This window comes from Scyliorhinus torazame, chromosome 6 (genome assembly GCF_047496885.1).
Source record: "Scyliorhinus torazame isolate Kashiwa2021f chromosome 6, sScyTor2.1, whole genome shotgun sequence".
NCBI lineage: Eukaryota > Metazoa > Chordata > Chondrichthyes > Carcharhiniformes > Scyliorhinidae > Scyliorhinus > Scyliorhinus torazame.
In genome coordinates this window covers 194,819,801-194,847,320 of record NC_092712.1, presented here as the reverse complement: position 1 = coordinate 194,847,320, position 27,520 = coordinate 194,819,801, and the positions used below count along the sequence as shown (strand labels likewise).

Below are 27,520 nucleotides of genomic sequence, written 5' to 3'. Positions count from 1 at the left end.
CCCCCCCCCCATTCCCCACCTGAGACCACCAATGCCGCTACCCCCCCCCCCCGGGACCAGCTATCAAACCCGAGTCAAACACCTGATTCACCCAACCCTTCCGAAGCTTGACTTGGTTCTTCACCCTCAGATGGATCTTACTGCAGCAGCAACACATCGGCTCTGAAGCTCTTTCAATGTGAAAAGACTCTCTCCCGCTTCACCAGTCCACCCAAACCCGCACATTCCACATTACCCTTCGGATTGGGGGTCTCTCACCCCCCCCCCCCCCCACTCCTATCCGCTATGATCACGCCGCAGGGTATACCTGCCCCCTCACCCTCCAACCTCCTCAGCCCACTAACCTTCCAAAATGGCCCCAGCCCTCCCACGAATGAGACAAAGCCCTGCCCCCAGTCTCCATCAACCAATGACCCCTCTCCCTTTCCCAGAAACCTTCCTTCAACCACGTCCCCTCGAAACTGCTCGTCTCAGCGTGCTCCCAATCCCCCACCATTCACACCTGCTAAGCCAGTCCAAACCTGCCCACACAGGCTCGGTCGAGCGTGACCCATCCCCCACCTCACTCCCAGCTAGGTGGCCCCCATCACAGACCCCTCTCCTCACACAAAGACCAAAAAAGAAACAGGCCCCCACACCCAGTCCTACCAAACAACCAAACACGCTGTTGTGTTGGGTGCTCTGGATCCGTGGAACACATACAGGCCACCAACACTTAAAATAGTACAACACTATTTTATTAAGCTAGAAACTGTTGAACATACTTTCACTGTGGGTTAACACGATGTTAGATTAAACTAAAGACCTATGCCTGTCTGAACCAGTCTATGCACTCAGCACATGGTGAGGACCTGTGCTGTAAGCTGTAAGCTCTGTCCTTGTAGGAGGCTGCATCCCGAATGAGCGGGAACTCTGATGCCCCCTGTTTTTATAGTAAGTGAGCTCTAACTGGTGATTGGCTGCGGTTTTGTGTGTGTTGATTGGTCTTACTGTGTGTCCATCAGTGTGTGTGTCTGCACCATGATATACTGGTGTATATTATGACATCCCCCCTTTTATATAAGAATGTATGTGTGTGGCAATAAATAATGTATGGTGAGAATGTTCCTAACTACGTGTGGGGTGCAAAGACATATTTACAGGACTACGTACATGAGAACTAAGCTGCCTGGTGCAGAGAAGCAGTATGCAACAAGAATAACGAGATCAACACAATATACAAACCAGGGAAACGATCAAACAAAGCAACAAAACAATTTAGAGAGTCTCTATGTCCGCAAAGTTCATAAATCAAGTCTCTGAGGTGGGCGACGAATTCTGGTTGACCGCCTCAAGGGTGGGTCGAGAGCTGCCGGTTCAGGAGCGGGCTGGACTGCGACAGGGTCAGGGGGACGCAGAGTGACAGGGAGCTCTGCATAGTCCGTGGCAGGGTCAGCAGGAGGGCGAGGCGACAGTGGAGGATCACGTAGCGAGCGTGGAACGAGATGAAGGGCGCGTTGATTGCAGCGCAGAATAGAGCCATCCGGTAGATGAACCAGGAATGAGCAGCCACCTGCCGAAGGGCAACAGCGGTTGCAGACCAGCCCCCATCCGGAAGATGGACGCAGATGTTGTCATCTGCAGCCAGAGCAGGAAGATCAGCTGCACGGGAGTCATGAGCCGTCTTGTGCTGTGCACGAGACGTCTGCGTCCGGCGAAGGACCGGAACGTGGTCGAGGTCTGGGACATGGATGGACGGCACCGTCGTCCTCAGGGTACGACCCATGAGTAACTGGGCTGGCGACGGGGCAGTGGACAGCGGGGCGGAGCGATAGGCCAGCAAGCCAAGGTAGAAATCGGACCCAGCATCGGCAGCCTTGCATAGGAGCCGTTTGACTATATGTACTCCCTTCTCCGCTTTGCCGTTGGATTGGGGGTACAGGGGACTGGATGTCACATGTGCAAAATTGTACCGCATGGCAAAGTTGGACCATTCCTGGCTGGCGAAGCAGGGGCCATTGTCCGACATAACCGTGAGCGGGATGCCGTGTCGAGCAAAGGTTTCTTTACATGCATGAATGACTGCAGACGAGGTGATGTCGTGCAACCGTATCACCTCTGGGTAATTCGAAAAGTAGTCCACGATCAGGACATAGTCTCTACCCAGCGCGTGGAACAGGTGGATGCCCACCTTGGTCCATGGTGACGTGACCAACTCATGGGGCTGCAGGGTCTCACGTGGTTGGGCCAGCTGGAAGCGCTGACAAGTGGATCAGTTGAGCACTGTGTTGGCTATGTGGCCATTAATGCCGGGCCAGTACACTGCCTCTCGGGCCCGTCGGCGGCACTTTTCCACATCAAGGGGCCTTCGTGTCGTTGTTCCAGGACAAGTTGGCGCATGCTATGCAGGATGACATTACGGTCCAGTTTTAGAAGAACCCCGTCTACTACCGCCAGATCATCTCTGACATTATAGAACTGAGGGCATTGGCCCTTGAGACACCCGTCGGTTAGGTGGCGCATGACACGCTGTAGCAAGGGGTCAGCCACCGTCCTGCGGCGAATTTGGGCGAGGTGTTCATCCGTGGCAGGTATATTGGAGGCCGCGAATGCCATATGGGTGTCAACCTGGCAGACAAATCCCGCTGGGTCACATGGAGTGTTGACTGCCCTGGAGAGAGCGTCAGCAATGATGAGGTCTTTGCCCGGGGTGTATACCAGCTGGAAGTCATATCGCCGGAGCTTGAGAAGAATACGCTGGAGGCGAGGCGTCATATCGTTCAAGTCTTTCTGTATTATATTGACCAGCGGGCGATGGTCGGTCTCTAGGGTGAGCTGCTTCACCTTGAGGAGCTGCTGGCGTAGGGGGTCCGACTGAACACTGAAAACGATCTGGTCGCGTATCATGGAGTCGGATCCGGGTGGGCCCGTAATTACAGGACTGCGCAAGGATGCGGAGGGGGTGAGAAAGGACTGGAAATGTTCATCCTTACCCTGCAAACGCTGTTGGAATACATAGCGCTCGAAACTTTCATTCACCTTGATGTTGCAGTGAGTGTCAAACTTGAGGAGGACCGTCTTGAATTTTGATTTATCTTCATCATCAGCAAAGGTGAGAGAATTGAAAATGTGGATGGCATGTTCCCCGGCCGTGGATAGGAAGAGAGCGATCTTCCTGGTGTCCGAGGCATCTTCCCAGTCTGTGGCTTCAAGGTAGAGCTGGAAGCGTTGTTTGAATATCTTCCAGTTGGCCCCTAGGTTACCGATGATGCGGAGCGGTGGCGGCGGACGGACGCTGTCCATTTTGCAGGATGACTGCATGCTGGTGGAAGGCAGTTCACTTGCAGATAGGTAATATCCCTCAACTCCTGGTATCATGTTGAGTTGGGTGCTCTAGATCCGTGGAACACATACAGGCCACCAACACTTAAAATAGTGCAACACTATTTTATTAAGTTAAAAACTGTTGAACATACTTTCACTGTGGGTTAACACGATGTTAGATTAAACTAAAGACCTATGCCTGTCCGAACCAGTCTATGCACTCAGCACATGGTGAGGATCTGTGCTGTAAGCTGTAAGCTCTGACCTTGTAGGAGGCTGCATCCCAAATGAGCGGGAACTCTGATGCCCCCTGTCTTTATAGTGAGTGTGCTCGAACTGTTGATTGGTCTTGCTGTGTGTCTATCAGTGTGTGTGTATCTGCACCATGATATACTGGTGTATATTATGACACACGCTAAACACCAAACCAAGGGGAAAAAATCCCGACCCATTATCCCACCGTCCCCGAACCATCCCCTCCCAATCACAACATTAAAAATCTAAGTCCAAACTCAGTTCAGTCCCGTTCCTTCAGCCCTCATGAACACCTGCGCCTTGTCCGCCGTCTCAAAGAATTGATGCTTGGAGTTGTATATAACTACCAGCTTCGCTGGTAGACAACCCTGAATCACACATCACTCTTGTAAAAAGCTGCCTTCACCCTGGTCAAGGCTGCCCGCCATATTGCCAGTTCCTCTGTGATGTCCTGGTATATATGAATACCCCTGCCTTCCCACCTCACCTCCGGATTCTGCTTGACCCATCGCAAAATCCTCTCCTTCATCTGATAGCTGTGAAAACAGACCATCACAGCTGTTGGTGGATCATTCGCCTTTGGCTTCGGCTGGAGCGACCGATGAGACCTATCCAGTTCAAAGAGGGAGGGATCCTCCTCCTCCTCAATAACTTGCCGAACATCCCCGAAAAGTACTCCGGCAGCCTCGGACCCTCTAGCCCTTCCAGCAGTCCCACAATCCAAAGATTCGGCAGCCGTGATCCGTTCTCCAGGTCCTCCACTTTGGCTCTCTGCCCTTTATTACTTTCCTCCTGCTTCAGCAGCTCCTCTCCCAGTGAGGCAAGCTGGTCGCTGTGTCATGACAATATCTCCTCCACCCCCTTCAACACCTCTCCTTGCTCCCGCACCATCTCCGATGTCTTTCCAACAACCTCCTTTATTGGGGCCAACATGTCCTCCACCAGCTGTTCCCATCATCTCCTCCCCATGCCGCTCAAAATGCTTCGCAAACTTTCGCTCAAGCTCCACGACCATCACCTCGCCCAGTGTGTTCGCTGTGATGTTGTTCGAGAGCCAGAAAGGTTAATGGAAGGAATTCTAGAACTTGCAGAAGGCATGGTCACTAATGGAGAGGCTATTAAAATCAAGGATGCTTAAGAGCACAGGATTAGAGGAGCGCCAATATCTCAGAGGGTTGTGGGGCTGCAGGAGGTGACAGAAATAGGGGGGGGTGAAGACCAAAGAAGGATTTGAAAATGAGGATGAGAATTTTAAAATCATGACATTGCTTGATCAGGAACCAGCAGAGGTTCAGCAAGTACATCGGTGTTAATTGAAAGGGATTTGGTGTAAGTTAGGGCACAAGCATCAGAGTTTTGGATACCTCAAATTTACAGAAGGTAGAATGTGGGAAACCAGAAAGGAATGTGTTGTGAAAGTTAAGGGAACAAAAGCATGAAAGAGGCTTTCAGCAGCATGTGAGCAGAGGCAGGCGCAAAGTCAGGTGATGCTACTGTGGTGTAAGTAGGTGGTCTCAGCAATGGCATGACTATGTAGTTGGAAACTCATTCCATGCTCATTGGCTGCATGGAGATCCAGCCTGAGCCATGACATCATTCTAACTATCTGTTGATAGATTATGTCACTGGCCAGAATAACAGTTGGAGATTTTCTTCTTCTCGTACACAATAACGATGGTTACATTGTTTCATCAGGAGGTGGCCAACTTGGAAAAGAATGCTGATAATCATCTATCAAATTCCAGAAGAGAGGTAAGAATCATATCGAGGTTCATAGTTGCTGTGTGGCAGCACGGTAACACAGTGGTTAGCACTGTGGCTTCACAGCGCTAGGGTCCCAGGTTCGATTCCCCGCTGGGTCACTGTCTGTGCGGAGTCTGCACGTTCTCCCCGTGTCTGCGTGGGTTTCCTCCGGGTGCTCTGGTTTCCTCCCACAGTCCAAAGATGTGCAGGTTAGGTGGATTGGCCATGATAAATTGCCCTTAGTGACCAAAAAGGTTAGATGGGGTTATTGGGTTACGGGGATATGGTGGAAGTGAGGGCTTAAGTGGGTCGGTGCAGACTCGATGGGCTGAATGGCCTCCTTCTGCACTGTATGTTCAATGTTCTAAGAAGTACAAGGACCTGACCAAGAATTGGCAGTTGACTATTGCAACTGTCAAGGTTTGGTACAATTAGTATAAAGAAAAAAAAATCTGCAAGCAATCATCTGCTTTTGGGCATCACGGTAGCACAGTGGTTAGCACAGTCGCTTCACAACTCCAGGGTCCCAGGTTCGAATCCGGGCTTGGGTCACGGATGTGTGTGCGGAGTCTGCACATTCTCCCCGTGTCTTTGTGGGTTTCCTCTGGGTGCTCCGGTTTCCTTCCGCAGTCCAAAGATGTGCAGGTGAGGTGGATTGGCCATGCTTAGTGTCCAAAAAAGGTGAGATGGGACTATGGGGACAGGGTGGAGATATGAGCTTAGGTAGGGTGCTCTTTACAAGGGCCGGTGCAGATTCGATGGGCCGAATGACCTCCTTTTGCACTGTAAATTCTATGATTCTATGATTAACTGACAGGTTTGTTTTGGTTAAGTACACAATTATCTGACTAGTGGGCACTAATTTTAATGGAGAATTGTGATTCTCAAAGTTATTTAAGTATTAAACTGAAAGCACACAAATTCTGAAGTGGAGTAACTGGATGCAGTGTAACTCTCATTTGCAAGAGTATCCAGATGCAGCATATCTAACGGAAACTGGCTCCCAAATTGTTTTATGTATTATAGCCAAATTCATGGCATGTTTGATGCAATTAGTGATGAGTTTGGCCTCATTCATATGCCTTACTTTCAGGTTTTATGTTTTTCCTTAATTTGAATCAAAAAGTGTTGGTTGAAATCATCTGTAAGCAAATGTGGTTTTGTTAATTCAGGAACAAAAGAGGCTGAGGTAGAAATTGGTATGCATTACCGATTTTTGGGTGCAAAACTGGTGTGAAGTATTCCAGCTTAGCAATGAGTTGGCCTTTGAAAGACCTGTCCAATTTCGGCCCACAGCCCAAGCTTTTCCCCATAACCCAAATCAGCATTTTTCAAATACATGTCCCATACCCTTCGGAAAGTTCTTATGGAATCTGATTCTACCACCATTTCAGGTAGTGCATTCCTGATCATAACAAAACTTGGTGTGAAATAATGCCTCCTCATTACCATTCCAGTTGTTTTGCCAATTATTTTAAACCAATGACTGTCGCTTATCAACCCACTTGCCTGAAGAAACAATTCTACCCCAGCCTTAATGAAAAAAAAACACTTATTTTCTGGCAGGTGACTTGTTTCTGTCTACATGATCCATCTAACCCCTTCATAATTTTGAACACCTTGAGTAGATCTTCCCTTAACCTTCTCTCTGACGAGGAAAATCTCAGCTTCATATGATAGCAGTCCACCACCCCTATTATTATCCAGATAAACCTCTGCTCTTTCTCCAAGGGCTTGACATCCTTCCAAAAGTGTGCTGCCCAGCATTGTAGAATCATAGAACTTACAGTGCAGATGGAGGCCAATCGGCCCATCGAGTCTGCACCGATCCTTGGAAAGCGCAAAGTACCCTATGTACCCTATGCTCCAGCTGATAAGAACCCAAAAGATTTAGGATCACACCACTGTTTTTGTACTCAATGCCTCAATTTACAGAGCAAAGTATCCCAACTACTTTTCCAACTGCCTCAACAACTTTCCCTGTCATCTTTAAAGATTTGTGAATGTACACTTCTGCCCTTTTGTCCTGCTCACTGTAGAACTATGGGCGTCATTCTCCGATTCCCCGCCGGGTTGGAGAATCGCCGGGGGCTGCCGTGAATCCCGCCTGTGGTGTTGGGTGCTCTGGTGCACAGATGAGCCAACACAGTTGTATGTGGTACAACTCTATTTTATTATAACTCTTATAATACAGTTCGTTCTGGATACTCTGCACGTGCTGTCTCCCTGAGTATGTTTGGCAATAGATGTGTCCTGGTTCTCCTCTGCAGCTCTTACTGCCCACCAGGGGTCGTGTCTGTGCTTTTATATCTTTCTGTCATTGGTTGTGGTGTTGTGTGTTCTGATTTGTCTGTTGGTGTGTCTATCATGATGTGTGTGTTTGAATATCATGACATCCCCCCTTTTTACAAAGACAAGTGCCTACGTGGTTATAAATATAATTGTGTCGTGAGTGCATCTAAGAGTGTGCGTTTGTGTTGTGTACAGCGTGTGTTTATGACGTAACTATTTACATGGGGCGATGTCGGGTGCGTCACACTAACAAGGTTGTACCATAACAAAACTTGGATGCGAGAGAAAAAAAAAACTTGAACATTGGTCCGGTCAGACGATATCTGGAACAATAAACAACAACAGGTTATAATACAGAAGTGTTTGACTTTTTGAACGTATTAACAGCGTTATAAGTCCAGTCTAATGGGTGACCGCCTCAAGAATGGGCTGGTCCTCAAGCCGGTTCAGCTGTGGAGATTTGGTTCTGGTGGCGATGGAAGGGGCATGATCCGTGGCATCTCCACGAAGTCATCCTCGGGAACCAGTGGAGGATCCGGCGTGTGCGTACGGTGCAGTTGCGAGCGTGGAAGGCGGCACAAAGCCCGCTGATTGCGCCTACGCACCAATCCATCCGCCCTGCATGCCAGGAACAAGGTGGAGTCTGTTTTCTTTTTATGTTTGTGGTGGACGGCATCTTGTAGCCGATGGGTCGTTGCCATCGAAGTAGCACCATCACTAATATCATGCAAGGCGATGACTGTGCCAGATGTGGAAGTTGGCCAAGACCGTGTACGCTGGTTCCGGCCTTCTGCTGTGCCGGAAGGGCGACTCCGCAGAGAAACGTCGAAGCATGTCGCCTTGGAGAGAGAATTGTTGCTCGCATCAACGTCTGGCGATGGCGCGAATTGGTGTGTCCATCTTGGACCGCCGGTGCTGGTTGCCACTGCCGACCCAGTGGGACTGCCACGCGATCCATTCCCTGTCGCCGTGGCATCTGCCGTCACCCTGAGCGTGCCATCACCGAGGCCGCGACACCGCCCGTCCGGAGCAAGGTCTGGCGTGCGCAAATCAGAGTCGGCGCTTGGCTGCTCCCCATCTGGAGTCCGGTCTGCCTTCCGCCGATGCCCCCCGTCCGGAGTCCCAACAGGTTCACTGGAGGCAGCCGAGATTCCCTGAAGCTGCACTTCTGGAGTCGGAACATGCAGGGATGCACCAACCAATGGAGAGGCTCGAGCCGTCGAGGGTGGAAGCGGTGCGCCGCCACCGCAGTCGTCAGTGGTCCCACCGTGATCGTTGAGTGCCTCGGTACGCACTAGGCGAGGTCTGTCGCCTTGCACCTTTTGCATGGGAAGTGGGATGCTGTCGTCACTCGTCTCACATCCCGTGGATAGATCGTCATTAGCAGCTTGCTGTTCACTAGGGTTGGGTAAATTGTCAGAGTTTTCATCTGGTGGTGCACACCATGTCGGTGGACTGTCATTGTCTTGCCATTGTCCTTCATTTGGGCTTTTCTTCTTTGGAACTTTAAATCTTCCCCCAGACATTGCAGAACCTTGTTTATTACCCCCAAATTCTCCCATATGTATGGTCTCGAATATAGGATCCACTGTTTCTATCGACATTGTACCATTTTCCAAAGAACATTCCGTTTCACTTTTCTTCTCAGGTACCTCATATGTAACTTTGTTTAATGTACATGCCTTCATGGTCTCTGGGTCTGATTTTGCTGGGACTGGCATGGTCACAGTCTCTCTTTTACTGTTCTCAATTGCCCACATTATACTCCCCATACATAACTGCTTAATCACTGGGGTTAGTGTGGTACAATGGACAATCGGGTCGACCTTATCTGCATCTTCACCATTAGTGGAAAGCACACTTGGTTCAGTTGAAACTGCTGTGGGTTTTAAATTCGTTATCTGGCTACTCGATGTCGGTGTCCTCAGGATTCTTGCTCCAATGTTCTGCTCAATAATCAGTGGAGTGTGTATAGGTTCAATGCAATTAATGTTCCCCTCCAGGTTTGAAGAGTCATTACTGACTAACTGCTGGTCTCCGAAGTTGGGATTTTGCGGCATTGTGTTGAAGGGAGACATTTGTCCCTGCTGTAGATATGATTCAGGTTGTGTTATTTCCATTACCTGAGGATCAATGTCTTGTCCATTTTTTCGATCCGTACTAAAACACTGGCAATTCTCAGTCTGCTCCTTGCAAGTTAAACATTCAATTAATTTCGTTAGCAAATCCTCAGCATCCTTCTGTGGCCGTGCAGCATTATTAATCTCTGTTCGGCTACAATGATCCTGAAGGTCAGCGCATAAACCTTTTTTCTTCGGGCTTGGACGAGGCGATTCCTTTGGCTTGTCTTCAGTTGGGCTTGAACAGTCTTCAGCGCTGTGCCCTTTATTGTAGCATGAGAGACCGTCATGGTCATGCTGCTGTGTAGTGGAGCATGGTAGGCTGTTATAGCCTTCTTGCTGTTCACGGGAGCATGGCAGACTTGCATCGTCTGCCGCTGGTTGGTCAGGAGAGGTTGCTAGACCCTCATGGTCTTGTTCCTGCAAGGACTGCGCTCTGGAGTCTTGCGTTCCTTCCATCGTGGAGTCCGTCCACGAGCTCTCTGTGGAGGCTTGTGACACTGGAGTCACTTCTTGTTCGTGCAAGGACTGCGCTCTGGAGTCTTGCGTTGCTTCTATCGTGGAGGCTGTCCACGAGCTCTCTGTGGAGGCTTGTGACACTGGAGTCACTTCTGGTTCATGCGAGGACTGCACTCTGGAGTCTTGCATGTCTTCTTTCATAGAGTCGGGAACGTTGAGCGGGACGTGGACCACGCTCTGTGTGGCAGCAGGGCACTCTCCGTGTGCTTGCACCGCTCCCTGTCTGTTAATGTCAGGCTGCAGCATCATCCGGTACTGATAAGTTGGAACGTCATATCTGCTGGATTGAAGATCCTCAAATCCGAAAAATGAATCCGCATCTGCGTCGGATTCAATGTGGGGGCCGCCAATGTGCAACATGAAAGGTTCGTCCGAGTCATAGTCATATAGGACCACGGAGCTATCATTGGGCTCGCGAGGTCCGGAAACACTGTAAAAATCGTCATCGAAGTATTCAAGGTCGGAATCATCGGCTTGTGCGTAGGTAACTGCTTGTCGGAGGGTTCTTTGGAGGTTAAATTCATGTCCTGGGTCAATTTGCGGCACTGTGCTGTCATTCCAGGTGAAGGAAGGTTGTTTTACAGCTTTAACAGATTTTTGTTTTTTTGATTTGGGACGTTTCCCTTTTAAATTGGATTTGGGACATTTCCCTTTTAAATTGGTCCAGTCTGGGGCCTCTGACATCCTGACGCTCGGTATGTAGCACGTAGGAAGCGACTGCGCATGCTCAGATCGCTGTTCCTTTACCGATGGCCGTTTTCTTGACTGCGCATGCGCAGCATCTCGCGCATGCGCAAACGAAACTTCCGGTTCTGCGCACTTCTCGCGCAACTGTGCTAGCGTTATACCTTTAGCAAGATGGCCGCCGACCTCGACCCAGCCTTTTCTCAGGCCCGGGATTTCGGGCTCCGGGATCCCAGCCACGAGGTGAGTACTGCAGCTTTTCTTACCTTTAAGTCCCCATTGGATTGCGTATTCTTCACAGTACTTGGCGAATTTGCCCATGACTGCCTGGTAATCGTGCCTTTGCTGCCTCCTGAAGAACCTGAACCTTCTGAACATTGCTCTTGCCCTTGCACCGGCGACGGTGAGGAGAAATTCAATTTTTTCCTTATCATCCAGGTCCTTGAGTTCAGCTGCCGCCAGGAACAACTCGAACATTTGCCGGAATCGCCGCCAGTTTTCGTGGAGGTCGCCGTCGCACTGGAGCGCCTGCGGAACCGGGAGCTCGTACATCATGCCTGGGCACTGCTGGTTGTCTCTGTACACTGAGGTATGCCAGCAGGTATCGATCCACTCCTGTACCATGTGGTGTTGGGTGCTCTGGTGCACAGATGAGCCAACACAGTTGTATGTGGTACAACTCTATTTTATTATAACTCTTATAATACAGTTCGTTCTGGATACTCTGCACGTGCTGTCTCCCTGAGTGTGTTTGGCAATAGATGTGTCCTGGTTCTCCTCTGCAGCTCTTACTGCCCACCAGGGGTCGTGTCTGTGCTTTTATATCTTTCTGTCATTGGTTGTGGTGTTGTGTGTTCTGATTTGTCTGTTGGTGTGTCTATCATGATGTGTGTGTTTGAATATCATGACACCGCCCCCGCCGGTTGCCAAAGTCCCCGGTACCGGATATTCGGCGGGGGCGGGAATCGGGACGCGCCGGTTGGCGCGCCCCCCCCCGCTCGATTTTCCGGCCCGGATGGGCCGAAGTCCCACCGATAAATTGCCTGTCCCGCCGGCGTAAATTAAAGTACCTATTTACCGGCGGGACAAGGCGGCGCGGGCAGGCTCCGGGGTCCTGGGGGGGGGGGGGGGCGCGGGGCGATCTGACCCCGGGGGGTGCCCCCACGGTGGCCTGGCCCGCGATCGGGGCCCACCGATCCGCGGGCGGGCCTGTGCCGTGGGGGCACTCTTTCCCTTCCGCCTCCGCAACGGTCTCCACCATGGCGGAGGCGGAAGAGACTCTCTCCACTGTGCATGCGCGGGAAACTGTCAGCGGCCGCTGACGCTCCCGCGCATGCGCCGCCCCGACATGTCATTTCCGCGCCAGCTGGCGGGGCAACAAAGGCCATTTCCGCCAGCTGGCGGGGCGGAAATCCCTCCGACGCCGGCCTAGCCCCTCAATGTTGGGGCTCGGCCCCCAAAGATGCGGAGCATTCCGCACCTTTGGGACGGCACGATGCCCGTCTGATTGGCGCCGTTTTGGGCGCCAGTTGGCGGACATCGCGCCGTTTGGGGAGAATTTTGCCCTATATCTGTAATACTGCCTCTCCAGTTGTTCCTCCCAAAGTACATTGTTTCACGTTTTTCAATAAGGCTGGGGTAGAATTGTTTCTTCTGGCAAGTGGGTTGATAAGGGGTGGCCTGATAAAGGTCTACAAGATTATGAGGGGCATGGATAGAGTGAATCTTTCCCAGGGTGGAGGGGTCAGTCACCAGGGGGCATAGGTTTAAGGTCCCGAGGGCAAGGTTTAGAGGAGATGTGTGAGGCAGGATTTTTTACACAGAGGATGGTGATGGAACGGTCTGGAACACGTTGCTCGGGGTGGTTGTGGAAGCAGATACATTAATGGCGTTCAAAAGGCATCTCGACAATACATGGATAGGATGGGTTTGGAGGGATGCAGCACTAGGAGGTGCTAAGGGTTTTGGCCAAGGGTGGTATCATGACCAGTACAGGCTTGGAGGGCCGAATGGCCTGTTCCTGTGTTGTATTGTTTTCACCATTCCACATTAAATCACATCTGCCCATGTCTGTCCTCCCTGAGCTCTGGCACTATCATGTTCACGAGGGCCGAATCTTCAGAGGCTTGGCACTCGGATTGCCATTCTGTTCCTGTTTGCTTACCTTGCACTGCAGCTCCACGTTTCTCACGTGGAAATCCGAATTAGGCTTCTTGTGAAATGTGGAGCATACCTGCTCTCGGAGTCCTTCGTTCATAGTGTAGGAGCTTAGGGAGAAGCCAAGTCATGCCCACTTTTTCCAGCACTAGCTGTCGCATACTGATAAGCTTTAATGTCCCAAAGCCACTTTGACAAGCTACAGAGAGAAACTAAGTATGTAAGCTAAGTGGGTGAGGGAGTCGGGTGACAGGTGGGTGTGAGGGGAGTAGGGTGCATTAGGAAATCGGGACGGTTGTCAGGGTGTGTGGGGGTAGTCAGGTGGTGGTCAGAGAGGCAGTTGGGGGTCAGCAGGGTAGTCAGGTGGTCGGAGGTAGGGGGTGTAGTCGGGGTTGGGATGATCGGGGGGGGGCATTCGGGGAGGGTCGGGTGGTAGTTGGGGTTAGTCGGATGGTGGGGGGTAGTCGGAGGGTCAAGGGATAGTCGGGGTGTTGGAAGATTAGTCAGGGGGTTGTCTGGTCGGTGGTGTTATTCAAGTCAGGGGGTGGTCAGGTGGGGGAATAGTCAGGTGGAGGGGGGGTAGTCATGGGATCGAACGGTTCCAGTGGGGTGTTAGGAGAAGGGGTCAGTACATAGTTACGCGGGAATTTTCACTGGATTTAATCCTTCTAACTTCGAGTCAGAACCATCGGAAGTCTCTGACTCGAGTTCAGAGTTTTGGAGGGTTGCAGATGCAGGATAATTGCTCATCGGAAGTTGAAACTTCCCAGGCATTTTCCACAAAGGCCTTACATCGAACATAGAACATAGAACATACAGTGCAGAAGGAGGCCTTTTGGCCCATCGAATCTGCACGGACCCACTTAAGCCCTCACTTTCACCCTATCCCCGTAACCCAATAACCCCTCCTAACCTTTTTGGACACTAAGGGCAAATAATCATGGCCAATCCACCTAACCTGCACATCTTTGGACCGTGGAAAGAAACCGGAGCACGGGGAGGAAACCCACGCAGACACAGGGAGAACGTGCAAACTCCACACAGACAATGACCCAGCGGGGAATTCTAACCTGGGACCCTGGAGCTGTGAAGCCACAATGCTAACCACTATGCTACCGTGCTGCCCATGGGACCACGGAGAGGTTATGTTGGGACATCTGAGAGGTCCCCCAGTGCATCTTTCGGGGTACTTCCGGAGTATGACCATCCAGAGAACAGAAGATCTGGGCCCATGTTGCGGAGTTTTGTACCATCCATAAGATTTGAAATTATACTCCCTAGAATGACGTCTAAGCCATGTATGTAAAGCAATGGTCCTTACATGAGGAACACATTGTATACTTGACACTTCTGTCTTCACAAAGTGCAAGAGGTTGGCAGCCATCAATCAATAGCTGCATTCTCACCAATTGCTTCCCCGTGGAATTTCATTCACCTATCTTGGTATGTGACACAGAAGACAGGAGGTGGCCATCGCTTCAGTGTTTCCCACCTGAAGGAGGCTAAAGTCCTTATGCACCAAAGAACGTGGCTACACACATCAAAAGAAATTGCAGTGTGCAGATGTTGACATTTCCGGGACTTGCTGGGGCAGGGGCTATAATTATTTTATATAATTAAGGCTTAGCGGATTTCTGAAAAATATCAGATACCTTTTGTTGTTGCTGTAGTTGCGAGTTAAGTTCTGGTGCCAAAACAAATTCTTTCTTTCCTCTGTCATAGATATATTCCGAGACCATTTGTTGTGCAGGGCGAGCACTGAGAAATAACTTTGTAACACAGGCACCTCATCTCGTAAAAGATCGAGTGACCAACAAAGGCAAATGCAAGTATGTAAAAACTAAAATCAGCCTATGGAGGTGGTTGTGAAGACCACAATTAATATTTGGTCATATTTTATTTGAACAAAATGCAATAAATACATTGCACGCATTTTAGTAGCATCTGCAATAGAAGAAAGAATAATTACAACAAATTGGGGTTTAAATTGATTTAACATATTTGTTATTTATTTAGCTTGGAGCCGGCAGATTGATTGAAAACAGTGAGAGTTACAGAAGTAACTGAAAAATTCCTCATCATAAAACCAATAACTCACCTTTGTAACCTGAGCTCAAACCCAACCTAAGGAAATAGACTGTCCTTAATGGGGCGGAGTTATAAGTGACATGCACTTGCTCAGAGATCCTTCAGCCGAACTCTTAGTGAACTCCAAGCACACAAGTGTTCAACGTGCAACATTCATTGGCAGTAAAGATCCTGGAACACAGTTTGTATTTATTATAGGGCCAAATCACCCGATCAGGGTTGGAACGCCAGTTCTCGATCACAGGCAGACAGAAAAAACACTCTCACTGTCCTCTGCTTTTTCTGGGCAATCTTCCAATGGAGGATCTGCAGAATTTAGACAGCGCATGAAATCTGCTGAGAAACCAAGCTCCCTTTTTTATAGCACTAGCTGTCGTGCCCCAGTAAGTTTTCTCCCAAAGCTGTTTTGAAAAGCTATTCACTGACCATCTCTCCATAGTTTTGAAAAGCTATGGAGAGATGGCCAGTGATAAGGAGGTAAGGTGGACACAGGATTAGGATGGCTGAGGAAACTGGGTAATATGGTACGTGGGTAGGGTAAGTGAGGTTGGGTTGGGGGAATTGGGGTATCGGGGAGTCAGGTGGTGGGGGCTAGTCATTTACGGTTGAGGGATTTGGCTGGGGAAGGAGTCGGAGGGTTGGGAGGGTAATCAGATGTTTTGGGTCTGTCAGGTCAGGTCAGTAGGGGGGTGGCGGGGTCAGGTGGTGGTGGGGCCGGGTGATGAGGTCAGGTCAGGCTAGATAGGTGGGAATCTAGATGAACAATCAGAGGGGGGGGGGGTCAATGTGATTCGCCCCTAATTGACAATTCACTACAGTGAAATTATTCAACTAACTTCAGCCACAGCGAGGAGTGACTATTCATGCCGGGCAGAATGGTAGTTGCTAAAATTCCAGGTCTGCACTAGATATTCTCCCAGGTTTAGTGGTCCAGTAAGTCAGCCTCCCAATACAAAGATCATGGGCGTCATTCTCCGCCGGCGGGAGTCTCCGTTTTGCCGGCGCCCGGGGGTTTCCCGACGGCGTGGGTCTGCCCCACAACGGGAAACCCCATTGACCGGCTGGTGTTACGGAGACTCCCGCCGGCCGGTCGGGGCAGAAATGTGGCGGGGCGGGTAGGAGAATTTCGCCCCTGGTTTCTTGTCAGCCCGCCATTCACTGGCGGCGAGATTCGTTACTCCCGTCGCTTGTCAGTGAGCTTTCCCATTGAAGCCACCCCATGCTGCTGGGAAACCTATGGCCATGGGTACGTCATGGGAACAGAGAATACCAAAGGCTGGAGAATTCCGGCCCAGGATTTCATCCTTACTGTCCAATATCACATTATATGATATGATGGCCTGGAGATGCTGGCAATGAAATATTGTGTTATGTTAATTGTACTGAAATAAGAACATAAGAAATAGGAGTAAGGGTAGACCATTTGGCCCCTTGATACTGTTCTGATATTAAGTAAAATCATGGCTGATCTTCTACCACAACTCTACATTCCTGTCCGATTCCCACTTGGCTTGAATATACTCAATGACGGAAAACGCACAACTCTCTGGGGTTAACAATTCCAAAGATTCACAACTGTCGGAGTGAAGAAACTTCTGCTCACCTTAGTCCTAAATGATCAAACTTACCACAAGGCTGTGGCCCAGTGTTCTAGATTCCCCAGCCAGGGGAACAGTTGCCCCTTTCAAGATCCTCACCATTCCATTATTACACCAAATGGTGTGAAATGTGGATTATCGTATTGGCCGCCTGTTATATGTCCCGCTTGTTACTCCGTTCTATTGAAGTCAATGGAACAAAATATTAGCCTGAGAGTATAAGGGGCTGTTGATGCAGCAACTTCTGTTGATGTGCTACCACCCAAGATGAACTTCAACCTCAATGAATCTCATCATCTCAAACTGACATGTGAGAAATACAATTTGTCCTTCATTTGATTAGTATCTGATTCAGATTCCCAGAAGCAGGATGTGTCACCTGGATTTAGTTTCTGGTGACCTGAATTTCCAAGACTAAATAATCAAAATATCCTGAAGTATGATAGCGATCAACTTTATTTTTGCTGCTGAATGCTGATTGGAAACAGTAATTCATTTCCTGAAGAAGCCAGGAGAGACTTTGTTGCTTGCCGACTATGAATGACCATGATGGTAACCTGACAAAGTTGATTGCCTGTCCTTTACAGAAACAGTCTATTTTACATTACATATATTCCAGTGGAATGAAAAATAAGACAAATTCCGTGAAAGGTTCGTGATCAGCTCTGCCAGGCAGCGAAGATTAACCGTAAACTGGTTTGCTTCACCAAATACATTTTGGCTTCAGATCACCAAATAGAAATTATGCCAATCTGTATTCTGTCTTTTGAATCTCTTTAATGCTGATTCAAGCAATTAATATCAATTTAACATATCAACTCTCTAAAAATGTCAGCCTGGAATAGTCTTTCCCTGAAAGATTGATGCTCACTGGTAGAAATTAATGAATAACCTGCATGAAATTTAACATCGTATGTATTTTACAATGAAGGCACGCCCCATTATAGATATCTTTTACTCCTTTTACAATTTAAAAGAAAAGAAAGTATTTAAAACACATTGCAATAAAAATATTGCTATTTATCTATTCATAAATAGACAGCATCAACAGGGGTGGCACGGTGGCACAGTGGTTAGCACTGCTGCCTATGGCCCTGAGGACCCAGGTTCGATCCCGGCTCCGGGTCACTGTCAGTGTGGAGTTTGCAAGTTCTCCCCGTGTCTGCGTGGGTTTCACCTCCACAACCCAAAGATGTGCAGGGTAGGTGGATTGGCCACGCTAAATTGCCCCTTAATTGGAAAAAAATAATTGCGTCAGCAATTTTTGCTTATTTTAGAAAAGTTTCTCGAACTTGTTAATGTTGGAGACTTGATAAGAGAATGAAACTTACTGTTTTGTCATGTGACCTACATATCCCTGTAAGGATAAGGACTAAGAAAAAACCATCTAGCCCATGAAACTCCCTCTCTCCACAGCCAATGGGCACGATTTTCCCCCAAAACTGACCTGTCATTTTTGGCGAGAAAATCGATGCCATTCCCGCCGACCCTGGCAGCGTGATCTGGATCGCAATTGTTAGGCACGTACAAAAAAATGTGAGAAATGCAGCACCTGAGGCGCAAAGCCCCAGGGGTGATCTGAACACTTCAACCAAGGGGACACTGCATTTAAACAGCTGCACAACACTTGATCAGACTCAAACCAGGAGGATGGCAGCAAGGAAACCAGCTCCTCAATTTACGGAGGGAGACCTCACCCATGTGCTGGGTGTTGTGAAGGAGAGGCGGGCAACAATATACCCTCCTGTAAGGTAAAGAATCCCGCCTGGGAGACGGTGGCAGTGATGGCAGTGCCAGCAGCCTGACCAAGAGGATGGGAGTGCAGTGTCAGAAGAAGATGAACAACCTACTACAATCAGCAAGGGTAAGTGCTCCCTGTCTTCCCTTGGCATTCCACCCTTCCTTTACCCTGGAATGTCACCTGGAACCCACAAGCGGCCAACTTACATGTTCCCATCACCCGACCTCCCAGCAGCATACTCAAACTCCCCTGGCACTCCTCAGCAGAACGCCTTCCTGCTTAGGCACAGTGCCCACACATGCCAGTGGTCATCGACTCTGGCCCACCCAGTTCACATTACTCCCTTTGTGTCCCTGCAGGAAAAGATAGCCCACAACTGGAGAGAGAGAGAGAGTGAAAATTGGCAGTGGAATGCCTGAGCTGAGGATCCTGACTCCATTCAAGAAGAGGGCCATGGAGCTCGCAGGGGAGGAGCAGGAATGGGCCTGCACTGAGAGCAAGGTGGACCTGCGAGAGAAAAGTAAGGAGCCACTGCACCTTCATTCAGATGATCAGTCTCAAATGACTGCTTTGTTGTCCAAACCCTTGATAGGCCATGAACTAAAACCATGTCCCTTGCCTTGCAGGAACATCAACCGAACAGCCTGGCCCATCGACCAGCTGCACCCCACCACCCACCCTTGACTGCACCCCGTAGGAGATCTCTGAGAAGGACTTGAATAAAGCATCACAGCTATCACCTGCACCATCCACCATCGCAGAGGCACACACCTCGGTGGGCGAACTTACCAGGCAGCCTTCTATGTTGCTTCTGGTGCGCATCAGGTGGCGGCAGGAATGTCCCAGGAATCGGACCATCAGAGGTCTGCTGGATCACAGGAAACAGCTATGCCCCAGCCTGGTGTCATGCCTTTGGACTTGTTCGGCCCTCAGCTTCTTGAGATCTAAAGGCAGAGCCAGGAATAGCAGGAGGGGATGCCAGCGACATTCCTGTGACTGCAAGACCAAATGGAGGAGTCCCAAAGCCTCTTGCAGGAGATATTGTCGACGTTATGTGGCACCCAGGCCACCAGGCCAACACTGGCTGTCTCAATGGAAAGCCCGGGGGAAAGATGCCAGACCCCTGATGGCTGAACCACAAGGCATGGCTCAGTCCCTGAGGATCATGACTGAGGGGTTCAACACCAAGCTTCAGACAATGGTGGGCCTCCAGGCTAGCAGCACCAGATAACGTTGAGGCCTCTGGATCTCACTCCAGCTGCGACCTCTGTCCCATGGAGTAACCCAGGGGCCGACGAGAAACCAGAGGGAGGAGGAACCACTGGAGCACCTCCTGGAGCCTTCCACCCAGACCTGGGAGTGACCAGCCCTTCTGAATTCCCCCTTCTTTATACTACCGCACCTCAGGGCAGCGGGCAGAACAGGGTGATGCAGCAATACCAGTGCCATCAAAGAGTTGGCTGGAGCCCTCCAGGTCCCCGCCCTCCAGAGGGTGCACACTAAGGGCATCTCAGGTAATAGGGCGTGGAGGACAGCAGGCCCAGGCCGCCACCACTTCTGATGTGCATCCTGGGAATGCACCTAGATGCAGTGGGAGGATTCGCATGGCAAAGGAATTGTAGGGGTACAGAGTTGCCATGTGTGAAGTTAGGCACAGATAGTGAGGGATCTTTATCAAATGTCACAAATGCACATGTTACTACATTAAAAACTTTTGTTCGGCATAATCTTAGGGTCTCACTGTCATTAACCCTCTTCCCAGTGAGACAGCACTTCAACTTATTAGGAGACGCTCTGGGGATTATACTGCAGGGCCCCACCAGACGTGTCGAAGCAATGGAAATGGATCTAAAGGATCCCAATGCACCGCTCAATCACAGGCTAGGTGGCACTGTAAGCCTTGTTGTACTGGGCCTCGTCATGGTCTCAGGCCTCTGCACTGGCATCATCAGCCAAGACCTCAGCCAGTATCACTTTTCCCCAATGAGCCAGCTCTGCAGCCTTAGTTGACCCTTGAATATTCCAGGAGTTTACAATTGTCAAAAGATGAACCTGTCATGCATGTTCCCTGGAAAATGTGCAGCCAGGTGCATGATCCTCATATGGTGGTCACATACCAATTTGTGTCTTCCTTGGAGCTTTCCTCGAGATGTTCTCCTGGGAGGCTGGAGAGGAGGACACTAGGGATGGGCTGTTGCCGTCGGCTGGAGGACCTGCTGGAGAATGGGCATGTGGTCAGTGGGAGTGATGGGTCAATCAGTAAGGCAATAACAACTCACGTTGGATAGGTCCTTTGGATGGAGCCCGGTGGATTCCCACCTCTATGGTTGCCGCCAGCTTCCATTTGGGTGACCACCCTGTCCTTAGCCACCCCAGTCACCTCCAGGGCCCGCTCCTCAAAGGTGGCGAGAATTCGTATATCTGACACACCACTGCCAGTCTGAGCCCTCTCCCAGAGATTGTGGGAGAGCTTTTCCTGAGGAGACACAGAGAGGGCATCATTAGCCGCACATGTGGTTCAAAGTGGTGGAAGGGGGCGTGTGAAGGAAGGGTTTGGGGAGGCTGAAGTGAGAGGGGGTGTGCAGGAAAGGTTGTGGGAGTTGAAGGGAGGTGGGGTGGAGGGAGGGTTGGGGGCCGCATGGAGGGTTGAGAGGTGGAGACTCACATGGGGGCAGAAAGGTTTCGGGGGGTGGGGAGGTTGGGGGGGGGGGTGCAGTGGGTGTTGGTATCTACTCACTCATGCTGCCCGGTGTCGGCCATTGATCTGCTTCCGGCACTTGAGGCCAGTCCTCCTGGCCACACTCCCAGCGCTCACAGCCACCACCACCTCGTACCTGGCAGTACTGGCTGCCCTTTGACTGACCCTCCTGGACCTTCTGGGGAACAGGACATCCCTCCTGACCTCCAGTGCACCTAGGGACCTCCTCAGATCTGCATCCCCGAATCTTGGGCAGGTCTCCTGGACATTATTGTTGCGATCTGGCTGGGGTTGGCTGAGAGAGTCCTGTTTAAGTGCTGCTCGACCTTGTTAGCCGGGGGCTGGCGAGCACTGTGCTGGCAAATCAACTGGTGAGCCTTCATTTGCGGCAAGAAGCCCATGAGGCCTCATTAAGTGGACCAATTAATAGCATTAATAATTGAATAGCATTGCTGCCCTCGCTGGACCGAGCACCAGGAAGCTCGCGGCAGTTCCCACTCGCTACCTCACTTCAAAATCTTTCCGGAGAATCGCCCCTGTCGTCTCTTGTGGCACATGTTGTCCAACAGTTCCATGAAGGGCACATGGGACCTGTAATCCTTCTTCACCTTAGTGTCCCGTGTTCAGCTGCTGCTGCCTGCCTCCAGTTCTTGAGTCTGTCCTGTGGTCCATTGGTCTCCTGGTGCTGGGTGCTGCCGCTTGTTGTTGCCGGTGTCTGTGCTCTTCCAGCGCTGTAATTAGCAGAATTGTCAGTTCCACTGGCTCCATATCAATCTTCATCGGTAAGTTGCAAAGGATGAGAGAGAGAGAGAGAGCGAGACAGAGAGAGAGAGACATAGAGAGAGAGAGACCTGCTCAACACCTATACCAGCAACTACCACTCACTCACATCGCAGATGCCTTTCCATCTCCATTGCTTGATATGGCCTGGTCAATGCTCTCACCCAGTCAGAGTCGCCACTGGCCCCCTGTATAGTTGTCCCCTCCCTTAATCTCTGCATCTCTGGGGTTCTGATGGGAGGTTTCAGTGGTCGTCCATCCTTCAAATCAGATTTGCGCCCTTCCTGGGCATGAACTTGATCATGTCATCAGTGAGGGCCTGGTAACATCGCAATTGGAAATCTCGCTGGCGCAAATCCTGTTTATGGCCTCTCGCGATATTTTCTGGCCATGACAGGATTTGCATCTGCAGCTAACGAGCCCACTAAATCCAGTCCAATGTCCATAAAGGGTTACAGCACAGATGATCTTTTAGTTCATTATATGTGACAGCTCTTTGCTAGATTAATCCATAAGTAATCTTACTTTCCCACACTTGCCCCGATCTTTCTGTCTTCCGCCAATTAAAATGATCTATTTTGTCTTAAAAGATGTAACCATCTCTGCCTCAGCTGCTTATGCTGGTAAAACATTCCTTGAGCCAACAACCCCTGGATAAAGAAACTTCTACTGTCAGTTTGTGACAAATTTAATTTCAATTACTCCTTCAATTGGATGACTTTTCCTGCCTGTAGGGCTTGGAGTTGAGTCAGTGGGAGAGTTGGAAAATAGGGGGGAGCTGTGTCAGGAGCACTACTGGACTCATTACCATCTCCAACAGGACTTTCCCAGCAATGGGCTGGAGCCAGGGCTGGCTGCTCACGGCACGCAGGCCTCAACAGGTGAGCTGTGTCGAGGTGTCTGTTTGGCACCTGCAGCTTGCCTAATTTATTCTGATGATGCCTGAGGACAAATGTACATCAGGTTTAGAATATTTCCATTCTGGTATGCTGGTACACTGCTGGAAATATACCCAGATTGAGATGGTTAGGATTTAGGTCTCACTGCCTTAAAACATAGACCACCAAGTTGAAAGTGGCACTCAAGCACATCTCGACAGTAACTCAATTTACAATCTTTGAACTATACAATATACTAAAACACAATTTAAATTAACATGTGGTGTTACTATTTTTTTCTAATCAGATTAAGAATTATTTCTTAAGATTTTAAAGTCTTTTCAAAACCTTTACAATACTTATTCAATTCAAGAAGATCTGAATTGGCTACATCGATAAGGACAAAATAGCATTGATCACCTTTCTGAATTATTTCTTTTAATGTAAGGGTATAAATGCGCAGGGTGTTTTGACCTTTTGCGGATTAGAATGGAGTAATTAAATGCAAATAGTATCTGACCTGTTGAGGTTATTTAAAGGTTTACTTGTGTAATGCTGTGTATATTTCCATTATCAGAACTGCACTAGGGAAAACTCAAAAGTGTACTAGACACGGGCAAAATGCTGATGAATAAAAATGCTAACATTTCATAGTAGGGAAATCACAAAATAAGTTCATATTAAGAGCAGCCCTTTAAACTTGAAACTGTTTGAACTATTTCTCATCCACAGGAGTAGCTGTGTGGGTTTTGAAATGGTGGACTGGTTGCTCGATCAATGTCCATTCATCTACCCTCGGAGCAAGGCAGAGGGCATCTGGCAGATTCTGGCAGAGCTGGGAATTGTATCTTCAGGTAATCATACGTGCTCAATGAATGGGATAACTTTCGAAATGAAGGGAAATGTCAGTTACACTCACCGGTCAGTTTCATCCTTGCTTCAGATTCTGACTTCTCTAAAGCATGCAAACATTCGTTGCTGGGTCACCTATACTCACTCGAGGCACATAGATTTTACTTCTGCCTGCTGATTTAGCAAATGCAGCCTCAAAACGAACCATATTTAAACAATAAGGCCCAGGTTTGTAGATGCATTTGCTGCAGCCATCCTGAGGTTAGAAAATGACAGTGCCACCACACTGGCGGTCTGGTTTGTTTCTGTGCCAGGCAGTGTGGAGCTCTTGTGCCTTTGGCCCTGGTTATAAGAGGCTAGTATCATGAAATTTGGGCAGCACGGTAGCGCAGTGGGTTAGCCCTGCAGCCTCATCGCGCCGAGGTCCCAGGTTCGATCCCGGCTCTGGGTCACTGTCCGTGTGAAGTTTGCACATTCTCCCTGTGTTTCGCCCCCACAACCCAAAGATGTGCAGAATAGGAAGATTGGCTACGATAAATTGCCCCTTAATTGGAAAAAATGAATTGGATACTCTAAATTTATTTTTTTTAAATGAAATTAACCCCAATGTGTAGCAATGGATAAAAATGTAGCACAGGTACCTTTTGTCTTTATATATATTTTCTATATTCTGACTTTGAGTTGCTTTTCAACAAAGACCTCTACCTTCATCAACCTTGTGTTATCCCTGCCAGCGAAACTCAAGGCAGATTCAGCAATACCAAATTTTCCTCCCGGCCTACCTCCCCATTACCTGTTTTGCAAGCGATGCAAATAAGAGAAGGCATTATACTATGGTTTTAGATCTGCCGAAAGCATATTATCAAGTATCAATATTATACAATAGGAAACTCAAGTTATAAGCTGTCAAAGTACTTACATGGTACAAACATGTATCATTACTTGTACATCACTTGCTTGCAACTGTGTTATTTTACACAAGATCAAGGCATAAACTAGACCAGTGTTTTTCAAACTCTTAGGACACACTTTGCCAACTGTCAGGCCTTCGGGACCCACACCAGCCACCTTTTGGGACTCACATATTCTGATACAAAGCCTTTAGACTTGACTTTTTTACCATTTTTAATCATCCTAACTTATCTTTGTATTGTGACCCTATTTGCCTCTCACCCTTGATTACCCTGTCTACCTTTTTTGCATTTTACTGTTCTTTCTTTTATTACTGTCCTTGTTTCTCTTTCCATTGTCACCCTGATTCGGTTCACAATCCCCTGCCATTCTAGTGGGACGGTAGAAGTATTGAATTCCTTCCCACAAACAATTGTTAAAGCTTGGGGTTAACAGGAAATTTCCAAACTGAAACTGGTAGCTTTTGTTTAGTAAGTGTTTTAATGATTATAAAATGAAGGTGAGCAGATGGTATTAAAATACAGACCAGGGGCAAAATTCTCCGGTAGCGGCGCGATGTCCGCCGACTGGCGCCCAAAACGGCGCAAATCAGTCGGGCATCGCGCCGCCCCAAAGGTGCGGAATTCTCCGCATCTTTGGGGGCCGAGCACCAACCTTAAGGGGCTAGGCCGGCGCCGGACGAATTTCCGCCCCGCCAGCTGGCGTAAAAGGCCTTTGGTGCCCCGCCAGCTGGCGCGGAAATAACATCTCCGGGCGGCGCATGCACGGGAGCGTCAGCGGCTGCTGACAGTTTCCCACGCATGCGCAGTGGAGGGAGTCTCTTCCACCTCTGCCATGGGGAAGGCCCCGATCGCGGGCCAGGCCACCGTGGGGGCACCCACCGGGGTCAGATTGCCCCGCGCCCCCCCCCCAGGACCCCGGAGCCCGCCCACGCCGCCTTGTCCCGCCGGTAAGGTAGGTGATTTAATTTACGCGGGCGGGACAGGCAATTTATCGGCGTGACTTAGGCCCATCCGGGCCGGATAATCGAGCGGGGGGGGGCCCGCCAACCAGCGCGGCGCGATTCCCGCCCCCGCCGAATATCCGGTGCCGGAGACTTCGGCAACCGGCGGGGGCGGGATTCACGGCAGCCCCCGGCGATTCTCCGACCCGGCGGGGGGTCGGAGAATGTCACCCAAGGTGTTATCCTTTTGTTATGACCATTATTCTCTCAATATTGACAATCTCTGTTCCGGAACTAGAATTCCACTCACAACTCAACTCCCAGTAAATGCTGAGAATAATTAAAATATCCTTTCTAAGCTGCAATTCCTGGATAAATATCAACCAGTTCTCGGGATGATAACCCCACTACTCATCCGTGTGTCTTCAGTTCAGCGTGACAGAATGAGAGGGTGAAACCAAAAAGAAAATGCTGGAAAATCTCAGCAGGTCTGGCAGCATCTGTAGGGAGAGAAAAGAGCTAATGTTTTGAGTCCAGATGACCCTTTGTCAAAGCTGGACAAGGTGGGCTTGTGACTGGATTCAAACCCAAAATCCTGTCGCAATTACTTTTCAAATAAAACTGTCGGCTGCATGAGAACATAACAGTTAAAATTCCTGCTATATTTTTATTTTTTATTTTTAAAATAAATTTAGAATACCCAATTCATTTTTTTCCAATTAAGGGGCAATTTAGCGTGGCCAATCCACCTATCCTGTGCATCTTTGTGTTGTGGGGGAGAAACCCACGCAAACACAGGGAGAATGTGCAAACTCCACACAGACAGTGACCCGGGGCCGGGTTAAAATTCTTGCTTGACCATGAGGAAAGCTAGTGAGGTATTTACAAAACAAAATCCTTCAACTAAAACTTTACCTTAAATTCTCTCTTGAGACCTGAGCAGGAGAGCAGCTTGATCCTAAGATCATTGAATATAACAGCAGCTGTTCTGTATGCCACTGAAATGAATCGATAGATCTAATAGACGACTACTTAGAAAAGTATTACTTGTTAACGGACAAACGGCATGGATTTGAGAAGATAATGTTTAACTAAGATTTTTGAAGGCATTACTACCATGGTTAACATGGCCTCAACCGGGACCTGGGATTCATGTTGCATTACATTCATCCCCCACCATCTGGCCTGCAAAATCCTACCAACTGTCCTGGCTTGACACAATTCACACCTCTTTAACCTGGGGTTAGTCCATCTCTGGATCTGTAAAGATTTAATCACCTGCTAATGGTCGCATTCCAAGCATTGTTTGGTATCTTTGAATCTGTCTATATATGTGTTTCTGGAACATTCCTCTTCATTCACCTGAGGAAGGAGCAGCGCTCCGAAAGCTAGTGACATCGAAACAAACCTGTTGGACTTTAACATGGTGTTGTAAGACTTCGTACTATGGTTAACAGGGAGAAGGTTGATATTAGATAATGTACACAATGCTTATAAAGGGCATTTAGGTCCCAACACAATTTACCTGCTATATGGGGTGGCTTTTTAGTCTCATCATCTGCAACACTCATGGTGATTAGAAGGAAAAACTGAAGTAGCAATGAAACGGATTCATTACGAAAATGTCAACAGCAATACATCAACAAAATAATTTGTCAAGAATACGAGGCGGGATTTGATAATCCCGCGGCAGAGTTTCCATGCCTTCGAAAACGCCATCATGTTTTACGACGGCGTGAACGGACCGCTGCCAGGACTAATTCTGGCCCATACAGGGGGCCAGCAGGGCGCTGGGGCAGTTTGCGCCGCTCCAGCTGCCGATCCCGGCGTGAACTGTGTGCCGCGGGATCCGCGCATGTGCAGTGGCGTGGAGCCAACGCGCACGTGCGCAGTGGCCCCGGCGCCAAGGCACACATGCGCAGTGGCCTCGTTCAACGCGCCAGCCCCGACGCAACAT

General features: G+C 49.3%; 1 protein-coding gene across 1 annotated transcript in view; it reads left to right on the top strand.

Annotated features, from left to right (window-relative positions):
• rapgef5a (Rap guanine nucleotide exchange factor (GEF) 5a) overlaps positions 1–27,520 on the top strand; it is a 370,729-nt gene that overhangs the window by 26,367 nt on the left and 316,842 nt on the right. Inside the window, exons 2-4 of the mRNA XM_072509217.1 lie at positions 5,254–5,310; positions 14,796–14,902; positions 23,589–23,710. Of these exons, the coding sequence (XP_072365318.1) occupies positions 5,254–5,310; positions 14,796–14,902; positions 23,589–23,710 (286 nt within the window). The remainder of the gene's footprint in view (positions 1–5,253; positions 5,311–14,795; positions 14,903–23,588; positions 23,711–27,520) is intronic.